This window comes from Rhinopithecus bieti, unplaced genomic scaffold (genome assembly GCF_001698545.2).
Source record: "Rhinopithecus bieti isolate Rb0 unplaced genomic scaffold, ASM169854v2 scaffold_5387, whole genome shotgun sequence".
Lineage (NCBI taxonomy): Eukaryota > Metazoa > Chordata > Mammalia > Primates > Cercopithecidae > Rhinopithecus > Rhinopithecus bieti.
This window is the reverse complement of record NW_016804806.1, coordinates 678,731-690,878: the sequence shown is the minus strand read 5'-3', so window position 1 is coordinate 690,878 and position 12,148 is coordinate 678,731. Positions and strand designations below refer to the sequence as shown.

At 34.2% G+C, this 12,148-nt stretch overlaps 1 protein-coding gene across 13 annotated transcripts in view; it reads left to right on the top strand.

Annotated features, from left to right (window-relative positions):
- PPFIA2 (PPFI scaffold protein A2) overlaps positions 1-12,148 on the top strand; it is a 545,760-nt gene that overhangs the window by 374,264 nt on the left and 159,348 nt on the right. For all 13 annotated transcript variants that reach the window (XM_017870464.1, XM_017870457.1, XM_017870456.1 and 10 more), the window contains one exon: positions 5,630-5,746. In XM_017870464.1, coding sequence (XP_017725953.1) covers positions 5,630-5,746 — 117 coding nt within the window. The remainder of the gene's footprint in view (positions 1-5,629; positions 5,747-12,148) is intronic.

Here is a 12,148-nt window from a genome sequence, read left to right as displayed (position 1 = left end):
AAAAAAAAAAAAAAAAAGAAAGAAAAGAAATAGAAAAGAACCCACGTAACTATCCGGAGCAGGTTCTCCCAATAGAAAATATGATGTGTTTGAGAGTGCCTAGAAGGAATGGGTCAGGCTGTTATAAGCTTATGAGCAACCAGAAAACACAAATAAGGATCAAGACAAAGCAATAAGCCAGAGAGAAAAAGCACACAGATGCCCGAGATTTAGTTGAAGCACTTTAACTTTGCTAATCCCATCATTACTCCAACTTTTTCCAGGTACTTTTGCCATAGGAATATTAAACAACTTACAGTGATAGGAACACAAAGTAGTAGAAACACAAAATGCCTGTGATCTTCTATACACCTAAAAAATCTTCTGCCATGTCTGTCTGGTAAATTCTTAGTCATTCTCTAAAATCCTCACTTAGATATTGCATGCTCTGTATTGTCTTCCATGTTTCCTGATGCATTTGCAAGTCACTTTTAGTTGCAAGTGACAGAAAACCATTCCAAATGAGTTTGGGCACAAAAGGGGAAATTTGGGGCTTGGCTCATATTACTAAAATGCCAAGGGTAGGAATGATTTAAGGATGCCTAGAATCAGGACCAGAAGCAATTTATTAGGGCCTCATCTCTTCCATGTGTTTTCTGCATGTGTAGGAATTAATGAAAAAGAGTACCCCATTCATATTCTACCAGTTTACCTTCCTTAGTAGATAGAGAGAATAGTTTCCCATAGCTCAGCCAGAAACATGTAAAGTAATAATATTCTGATTTCCCTGGCTTGGATCATGTGCCCACCCATTTTCCATGGGCTCTTGGTTCCTTGATTGACAGTCTGTGGGATTAGAATAAGAAAGTCTCCAATGAAAATATAAGATGTTATTATCGAAAGAAATGTGAAGGGATACTTAAAAGCAAATGTCAACAGACACTTGATAAATGATGATTGAACAGAAAACACAGTTGTGAAATATTTATCTTGAACAGCATTCCATGAGCCTTCAGTGGGTTGCTAACTCACTGAAAATATATGCAAAACTTTGCCTCCATATGAATCTGTCCAGGGAGGCATCCAATCTTAATGATGTACAAAGGATTCCAGCAAGGATATCAGCCCTTGGAAATAAAATGTTTATGCTTCCTAGCCCAGTCTGCTATTAACTTCTCCTGATTTAGTAGACTGCAAATGTAAAAGCGGAGCCATTTGAGGCAATGTTACAAATTAGGAAGTATAAGGATATAGAGTTGTTTTATTTCACTCTTACTTCTTAGTCCATTTGTACTGCTGTGACATAATGTCTGAGACTGCATAATTTATAAACAATGGAAATATTTATCACAGTTCTGGAGACAGGAAAGTCCAACATCAAGGCATCAGCAGATTTGGTGTCTGGTAAGGACTGCCTTCTGCTTCCATTATGGCACCCTGAACAATGTGTCCTCACATGGCAGAAGATGAATGGCAAAAGGCTTACTTAGCTAGTACCCTTGAGGTCTTTTATATTGGTACTAATTCCGTTTATCATCTCCTAAAGACATCACCTCTCAAAACTATCACATTGGGCCCTAGGTTTCAACATACAAATGTTGGGGGTTGGAGGAGGGCATATATTCAAATCGCAGCAGTTCTCCTCATTAATCTGTCTTTATCTTAACCTGATCATTTGTTAAACATGAATCATACCCCCTTTGTAGATAAAACTAGTTTAGCACAGTGTTCGTCCATAGTGGGTTTTTCAGTACAGTTATATAAGAACTGGGTAAACAACGGGACTTGTACATAAGTGGTTCCTCCTACTCAACATGTAATCATATTTGGAGTAGTGTCTTAGCCTGTTTTGTGTTGCTATAACAGAATATCACAGACTGGATGATTTTTAAAGAAAACAAATTTATTTCTGAAAGTTCTGGAGGCTGGGAAGTCCAAGACATGACACTGGCATCTGGCATGAGCTTCTATGATGCCTTATCCCATAGCAGAAGGATGGAAGGGCATAAAAGCATGTGAGATGATACAGAGAGAGGACGAGGGGCAAACTCTATCCTTTTATCCAGAACCCACACCAGTGATAAATAACTCACTCCAGAGATAACAGCCTTAATCCATTTATGAGGGCAAAGCCCTCAGGCCCTAAAAATCTCTTAAAGGTCTGACCTCTTAATACCATTACAAAGGAAATTACATTTCAACATAAGTTTTGGAGGGAACATTTAACTGATAGCAAGTGGGCCATGTTGTTTAGCAGTGAGGCATCCAGACCTACATTAGTTTTCTTGTAGACAAATTGCTTGGGCCCTCCCTCTGACAACATTCCCTCTCAGGGAGAGCCTAGGGAATATTTTGAGACCATTAGCTGCTTTTCATTCTATTTACTGTCCCAAGCTGGTTCCCTAGCCATCTCTTGTGTTCACTTCTCAAACCAGCTAAGAGAATTTCCTGAAGAAGTCTGTGCTACCTTAGGCTCCAGTGATTTATTGGTGAACTCTTCACTCTTTAAAACAGATTGAAGAAAACGCTTAACCCCAAAAGGTGAATTTTTAAAAGAGAACTACTAACTTCCCCCCTTTCCCCAGTGTCAGAAATAATCCACTTTTTAACACCCACAATTAAATCAGGTGCTGAAGCTTTGGTTTCATAACTACCCAGGATAATTTGTTATTGGGGAAAATAGCATATTAGAGTGGTAGAGAATATAGAATATATCATATTCATTCTTCTGTATCAAGAGCCGACATTTTTGGACTTGATTCATTTTTACAAAACAAAGTTAGCATGTTAGTGGTTGAAAAATATGTCTTTTTTGGAACTAATTGTCATGTATACACTGTAGCAAACTTGAAGTTTAGAATTTTAAAAATCATAGTGGCTCAATTATATTTGTACTTTTTTTCTGAATGAATTTGATTTCTTGATTATTTTTAATAGGGATATTAATTCATCTTTTCACTGATTCATTCAATAAACTTTTATAGATGGCCTGCTTTATTTCAGGCACCAGGACATATTTGAAAGTCATCTGTTTATTAAACAAATGTAAGCTAATCTATAAACTGAGAGTTATATTTGTTCTTTACATAGTTTTTAAATGTCTCCCCTCAATTCTGAATAGATTAATAATAGAACAAAGCATATAATTTTTAAATGGCCTGGTACTTTGTATTAGCATTTCTGTCAGTCATGAGTGTTGTCTCTAGTGGAATGTCGACAAATGATACTTGAATATTGTAAACTTCATGATTAATGAAATCTCATAATATATCAATTGTAACATAACATTTATGCAAAAAGCAACATGTTAAGAGTGTAATATAAAAATAATATATCTAAGAGCTATTTTTTTATTCTTGTCATTCCTTTGATGTAATCTATTTCCATGTTGACTAATGTGAAAAGAATGTTTCTGAAGTTTTGTGTACCCTCCAAATCTTTATCTTTTGTTATTTTTTGAATTAATTGGGTTCAGATCTTTGTTTTCCCATATCCATGTGTTATTTAATTCAACACATTTTTAGTGAATACCCTGCACATAATAACTTGATGTGCTACTTCATATGAAAATGCTGTTTTCAATGAAGCATTCTTTTGAAAATTATTTTCTCAGGCGATATTATTAGGACTTGTGCTAGCTAAATAAATAAGCAAAATGAGGAAGTGGAGAAATGGAATAATAAACTTTAATGAGTGCTACATGCACAAAAATAAATAGAGATATATTGTAAAAAGTGTTTGATGACAAGACACATTCACTCTGAGGAGTGGTATCTCAGCTGTTTTTAAAGATGGCATTGTGTCCCCTGTGATAGCTGAGGAATAATGTTTTAGATAGGAAGATCATCGAATTCCTCAGCGCTGTGTAGGTAAGAGACAGGTATGTTTGAGGAATGGAAAGGAGGCCAGTGTCGCTGAAGCAAAGGGCTCAAATAGGACAGTATAGACCTTGTTAAGAAGTTTAAATTTTGGCTAAATAAGCTGGGAAAACATTAGTTTAAAAAAATTAAATTAAATTGTTTTGTTTTATTTTATTTTATTTTATTTTATTTTATTTTATTTTAAGACAGAGTCTCGCTCTGTCACCCAGGCTGGAGTACAGTGGCACAATCTAGGCTCACTGTGATCTCCACTTCCTGAGTTCAAGGGATTCTCCTGGCTCAGCCTCCTGAGTAGCTGGGATTACAGGTGCCCACCACCACGCCTGGCTAATTTTTGTATTTTTAGTAGAGACCAGTTTCACCAGTTAGCCAGGCTGATCATGAACTCCTGACCTCAAGTGATCTGGCCACCTTGGCCTCCCAAAGTGCTGGGATTATAGGCGTGAGCTGCCGCGTCGAGCCAAACATTAATTTTTTTAGAAAGCTGACGGGTTACACAATATAATTTAAGTTTGAAAGATGTACCTGGCTGCTTTGTGGATAATAGATTGTAGATGGACAAGAGTAAGAGTGAGGGAGCCAATTATTTGGTGATTACAGTTATACGAGAGAGAAGAACATATACCTAGAAAAGGATATACCAAATGCTCAAATACCAGAGATCATATAGCAAGATCAGCTGATGTCATGGACACACGGTGGTAGATACGGCATTGAAGTAGTGTCAGGTAGCAGGGCAAACACCCAACCCCTTGATACCATGTTTTTTTCAGTTAATGATTATTTGTCTCGTGACATGTTGGTCTTATAATTTCCACATGTAAGTTTAATATTATTCAGATCTTATTGTGCATTAAATACTATGCACATTTATTTCTCCCAGAACTAATATTGACTAATATCTGAGTTGATAATACAATAAAATATGCCATGAAATAAATAAGTTACAGCATTAATATAATGTAAAATATTTTCTAAGTGATGTATATATATACATATATATAGCAAATGTATTTTAAAACGCCATTTTAAAAGACTGAAGCACTATTTTCCCTCTATATATTACTATGATCATTTATGCTGTAACTACCTGATAATTTGTTTTGTAATTGAAATAATTATGTCATTAAAATTGAGCTGAAAGTTTGCAATAATTAATTGCTTTCTGAATTTGTGTTTGCAAATTAACTAAATTTGGTAAAATAATGGACATTAAAATTATAATAATAAGACAAATTTAATACATGCTCATGACAGAATTACAAAATATTTTTTGAGTCCAGCTATGTATCTGCTTATATTAAATTGCAGCTGGGCTATCAATGTAGGCGAAATTGCTGTGCTTATAGTCTTTAACCTTCAATCTTTTTATTTTTTTATGTTTCTTGTATACTTTAAAAATAGAGACCAAAAAATATTTTATTACATCCTATAAATTAATTTAAAATAATTTCTGAATTAACGGCACATTAATACAAATATATCATTGATTTAGATGCACTTCCAACTAGAAAACATTTTCTTAAGTAAATTTCACAGTGCTTTAACCTCTTCTTGGCAGAGATGTTATGAAGTTATATAGATATTATTCAAAATGGTGACCTACATTTAAACATATATTTTGAATAATAATTCACTAAAATGTAATGTTCACTTTCTGGTTATTTTTTAGTGTTCATTAGTTCTTAATCACATTGAAGTAAATTCATTTTCTTTTTTTATTTTATGTTCTATTCAGACTTTAAAGGCATAGTGCTTTTATTTTGCAGATTGTTGCCTTGCGTGAACAAAATGTTCATATACAAAGAAAAATGGCATCAAGCGAGGGATCCACAGAATCAGAACATCTTGAAGGGATGGAACCTGGACAGAAAGTCCATGAGAAGGTATGACACACACCACATGCTCTTACATGGAAATGTTTACTTCTTATATCATTTGACAGGAAATATAAAAACCACATAATGAACATTTTTTAGTTTTGTTGATTCTTTGGTCAAAGGTTCAAGGTTTATGATGATTTCCTTTCTCATTTTTTGTTCTTATTTTGATTCTCTTAAATATAATACGTATGTGTATATGTTGTGTGTATGCATATACACATATTTGAATTTTTTACCTGCTTTTAAATTGATTCTCTTAAAAGTATTTCAATTATATAGAATTGAATTTATAATATATATAAATAATATAATTTAAAGTACACATACACATACTGTGTGTGTGCATATATATGGCATATACATATAAGTACATATATAGGCAGGAGAATTTTAAGTCCTAAACAACACTTTTGAATTGTAAGTGATATAATATTCAATTGGTAACTTACTGGTTGTTTATGACTGCAAAAATTGTTGGCAAACTTTTATTTGATTAATATTTTTCCTGCATTGTTTGAGGCCTCAGCGGTACTCTTGTTAATGAGAGATAACATAAAATGATATGTGAAGTCATGAGACTTTTACCATTTTTTATAATGCAATGATTCTCCCTTTGGGTGAAGTTTAGTCTCACTCAAAGGAAACTAGTAGTCTGTTGCTCCACTAGCAAAAGACAAAAGGTTTCTGTGCAGGACCACTTCTTTCCAACACAAGAGGAAGAAGGTAAGTTATTGGCAGGTCCAGAATCAGATGAAAATTACACAGAGGCATTCACACATCCTGTGTTGGAAACTCAGGAGAATCATTTGCCTGTAACAAGTTATATCTTTGGATTCTTAAGCTCCTAAATGAAGACCACATGAATCAGCTAGCTAAATTGCTGTAATGGAAAATGTCAAGAGTTTCTCAAACCTAGCCATTAAGAAGCAAGTGACTGGACAATACAATAAATAGCATTAGAATTCTTACTATAAATTAAGTTTATCATTTCCTTACTTATGTGGTTAGAAAAAATAGAGGGACTTCTTATGTTTCTTCCTTCAAGTAGAAAAGCAAAATAAAATAAATAAATCAGATGAATTTCCAGAAAGAAGCTTCTATTCTGGTGGCTGACAAATGAACAGATCTTCATATAAGACCACAAATTTAGCCTTTAGTTATGTATTTAATAGAAATCTTAAGCTAAATATAAAACATAAACTACAATTTGATGTATTTCCTCAGCTGTATCTGAGATTAGAATAAAATTATTTCTCTTTCCTTCAACTAAATAAACTGATACTGCTTCAGTAGATATACCACCAAGCTCTTTAATAAGGCATTTTCACTCTGCACTCAGTTTAGGAAACCAACATGTAATTTGATATTGCTCTGAGAATTATAGAATCACAATTGGTTCATTATAAAAATGGATTTTATGGTCATCCAGTCTTTTTCATAGAAGGCTACAAATTATTGTTTTCTATAATAATGCTGTATTTATGCTAATCTAGTCCAGAAATGAAGAAATATACCTTTCTCAGACATGAACAACTTGAGATTTTGTTTATCTTCTACCAGATTACTTCATACTTAAAGCGTTCTTCTTATGGAGGGGGAGGGCAGGGAATGCTCACACATATATATTTTTTTCAAATATTGTTTCATCAAGATATTGTTAGCAGCAGCAAATCCATACAGGTCTGCAGCAACCTCAATTCTTGCTTTCTCAGAAGAAAGAAATTGACTGTGGGCATGAGGCAAAGGGAGAGACAAAGGCAAGTTTTAGGGTAGGAAAGTTTTAGAGCAGGAACAAAAGGAAATAAAGTACAGCTGGAAAATGGCCAAATGGGCAACTTAAGAGATTCAAGTGTGCAATTTGACCTCTGAATTGGGGTTTTATACATTAGCATGCTTCTGGGGTTATGGTACTTCTCCCCTGATTCTTCCCTTGGGGTGGGCTGTCTGCATGTGCAGTGGCCTGTCAGCACTTGGGAGGGGCCGCATGCACAGCCTGTTTACTCAAGTTGTATACATGCTCACTGGAGGCCTTTTTCCCTTAGCAGTTGAGTGTTCCTAGAGGAATGTTCTATTCCTATACCAGTTAAACGCTGCCATTTTGCTTCTCAGTGCGCATGCTTGAGTCCACTCGCCCGACTCCTGAGATCTTATCTGGAAACTGCTGATCACCAGATTCAGATGTTTTCTATTATTAGAGACTGTCTTTCCCTGGCACTGGCAGCAACCAATAATTGTTTTACAGAGAGAGTTTAACAGCCACCTGACCATCACCTGTTGGTTGCCTAACGACTTACTCTAACAATATAACCACTAAATATTTGAATATGCAGACATTAGAGAATGTAAGACAGTTTATGACAGATTATTTTTCAGGAGCTAGTTACATAATTAGAATGAGGATTTATGCATAATTGATATTTGTCTCTATTGATCTTCACAGATATAAGTGCACATATAGAGGATTTTGAGTCATTGGTGACCCAAAGCACTTGTCTTTAACTTTCTTTGACTTCCAGTTGTTAGGGAAGGCATTTCAGCCAGTGGAGAAAAGAAATTGTGTGCCAATGCTAAGTCAATCACTTCTTGTGTTGGTATAACTAAAGGTTTTTAAACACTATGATTACTGGTATTCATTTCCTTTTTTCAGCTTCCTTGAATTTCAAGAAGAGTGATTTCTAAATGCTTTAGAATAATTATATATTATTATCATGTATAATATCATGCCCATATCCTTTAGTGTGAACCTAAAATATGTACAATATGTCATATATATTTAGTCTAAAGTTAAAAATATGTAAACTATGTTTCAATTTATATTAATCCTGTGATTGATTTCTCAGGATGATCCAATAAAGTGTTGTAATAATTAGTTTTATTTATGTCACATTTTAAAATTTATTTTTATTTACATTTTTTTGAGACAGTCCAGGCCATAGTGCAGTGGTATAATCTTGACTCACCGCAACCTCCCCGTCCTGGGCTCAAGCAATCCTCCCATCTCAGCCTTCCAAGTAGCTAAGACTACTGGCGCAAGCCACCATGCCCGGCTAATTTTTGTATGTTTTGTAGAGACAAGAGTTTCACCATGTTGCCCAGGCTGGTCTTGAACTCCTGAGCTCAAGCAATCTGTCCACCTCAGCCTCCCAAAGTGCTGGAATTACAGGTGTGAGCCACCGTGCTCAGCTATACCACGTTTCTTTACCTGACATTTCTTGATAAAACATACAACAGTATCCTGATTATTATTTTCATTGTCCTTATATAAATACTTCCAAGTTATACACATAAAATATTATAGAGCATTTTAATATAAAATCATCCTCCATGACATGATTATTCGAGGTATATTAATACCATAAAACAAGTTGTCAAAGTATTGTAATTTAAAGCCTGATACTTATATTTTAATCGAGAACTTTTAAAAGGTATACTCAAACAAAAGAAAAGAGAATATTATTTTGGCAGATTATCAACGATGATTGTAATGTTAGTGTGTAAATTGAAAAGTGGTAGATCAAGACAAAACGTAAAACAATTTTAGATATTAATAGAGCTAAGAAAGTGACTTCTAAATCCTAGTCAGAAGGATTACCCTTTGTTTAGGGAAGTTAATTTCCTTAAATTACACAGTCAAGGTGGGTGATTAGCCAACAGAAGATGTTTTATGTCAGTGGATTAAGAAATGTTTGACAAAATAGTTGACAAAAATAATCTCATAAAACACACTCTGAAATAGGCCTTATTATTCATGGAAAAGTCTAGTAATTATTATCAGCCTTTTAAAAGAAAACAATAAAAAGAAAAAACACTTAACTGAAATGAGTTTAAATATTTCTGTGTGGTCTTAAATGTAATTGATTGTTTTAGAAGAATATAAATATTCACAGAATAATACAAATTTTCAGAACACTAAATTCCGCCTTTTCAGAACTGGGCTCTAATAACTTTTCCTATTTCTTTCTAGATGGAAGTTAATTGGTGAATTTTAAAAAGTAAACATGCTGCTCTTGTAAAGGAGATAATAATGCTTGTTACTTCTATAATCTGTACTTCCAATTATTTTGTCAACTGCAAATATTTGCTAACTGATGTGAATCAGTAAAATATTAGATATGGTAGAGATTCAGAAGATATAGTCTGTAATAAATTTGGTAAGAATCTACAGCAAGAAATAAACATGCCCAAATTAATATCATAAAACATGATAAATATTGTGGTATCAAAAATAATAGTAGACTTTAAAAATAAGGTTAATTAATCCTCACTGAGGGGTGTCAGAGAGGCAATGTGGAATAGCGATTTGTTTGAAGTTCCTGTCTCTGCCAACTACTAGCTGTGTGAACCTTACCCTTTGACACTCCTGAGTCTCAGTTTCAGATAAAATAGTCTTGCCAACTTACAGAGTTGTAAGAATAGAAACACTATATTCAATAAATTGCATCATCTTAGGCATATTGTATACAAGCAATGAATGCTTATTCTATTTGTTAATACTGTGTTTTCAATCAAATACATATTTAGTGGCAACCTTATTAAAGGTACTAGGAAATGGGCCCTATTCTAGGTGATGGGAATATAATGATGAATAAGACAGTTGAGGGTACAGGCAATAAACAAATATACACAGTGTAAAAGGACGTAGATATGACCAAGGGACCCGTACAAGGTGAGTGGTGAAGACATTAAAGAGGCAGATCTTTTTAAGATGGTGGGATTTGAACTGAGGCCTGAGAAATACAAGGAGTCAACAATATGAAAAAGCTTTCACAAAACAATAGTCACACTTAACTATATGTAGTGAATTTTTGTACATGTCACGTATTAGTGACTGAGACACTAGTTCTTCACAGATCGAAGAGTGGAGTTGACTGACTCTTCAATGACCTTACAACAGATGAGGCACATCCTCGGCATGTCACGTGAGGTTCTTCCCGAGCTGGCTGGCCTCTTCTTGCCTCCCAGGCCTCTTTGTTTATCATTCCCACTTCGAGCTTAATTACTAAGTGAACTTAAGTAAAGCTTCCTTTTTAAAGTTGTTGCTCTTATTCTTCTCTCCTCTTTGAATCTGACATTTATTCGTGACTGTTCTCTAAATTAAAATAAAATGCAACATAATAATTTAAGCAACAGTAATATGGAAATGTGAAAGCTGAATAAATGTAAAATCAGAAATAGATTTTTATTTGCATGTTTTCCGTTCTTTAGTTCTTGTCAGATAAAAGAATTATGGACAAAAAGTACATAAAGCAAAATGAAGAATCAGTGGCAAGAATAATCCTCAGATGGGTACATTTAATAAATAATTGTCTAGTATTTTCATTGTGGAACTATTGTTCATGAAGGATATTGATCCAAAGTGATGCCTTTATCAAAATTAAGGGTTTTGTGGACTTTTAGCAACATAATGCTGTTTTAGAATGAACAACCAATGACAAAAATAGGTACTTAGAACAAGCCAATATAGCTCTATGAGCAATGTGTTCCTCAGTGAAGACAAAGGATTTCATTCCATCATGCTATTGTGAAATATTGAGATATCATTGTATGAAGATTTGCACATTCTCACGCAAACCTGTCAGCTGTCCAGTTAAAAGTTTGGCTTATCAATATATCTCACCCTATTTTAAAATACCAATAAACATCATTTATCACTAATGCCATTCTTTTAATGATTCTTACTAAGTTCTAACTAAAAGTCATCATCCACAGGCATGTCTACAATATATTGACTACATTTTGTTCATTTTTATGTGTTCCTCAATACATGTCAACTACTCCCAACAACCGTTCTTTCAGTCTTGTCAACCGTAGCTCATTTATGCATTATTGATTCCCTCTCTCAAAAATAGTTATAATTGGGCTTATTTACAACTGGATTGCACTCACAGAATATTTTTTTCTGTGTATTGATCCCATATATTGTACTCTAATTCCTAATAAAACATAACAACTTGCATGATTCTCCTCTGTTTTTCAGTTGAATTGTCAAGTAATGAAACCCCAAACCGAATGGAGTTTATGAATTTGCCAACTTGGAAAGAACAGGTCCAACAATATACATGGACTGGACTGGCCCAGCGGTTCAAAGATTGGCTAGAAAAGGGGCCAAAAGAGTAGAGTTAGGCTATTCTGTGGCTTAGCCATATATACATGAAGTTATATCAATTTTCTAGAAGCTGAGTTGGAGAGGAAGCACATAACCAAAGGTCTGGAATCTTCTATATGCCATGACAAAAATAAAAATCTTTTAATGCTGTGTGGAAACTCATTAGGTTCAAAACAAATCTCTCGGGGAGCAGTGGCTGGATTATTGTGTGTTAACTAAGACCTTATTAGATGGAAAGATGAAGTGAAATCGACTCTCTTGTCTTCAATAATAAGTATAATAAGATTTGAGGGACTCAG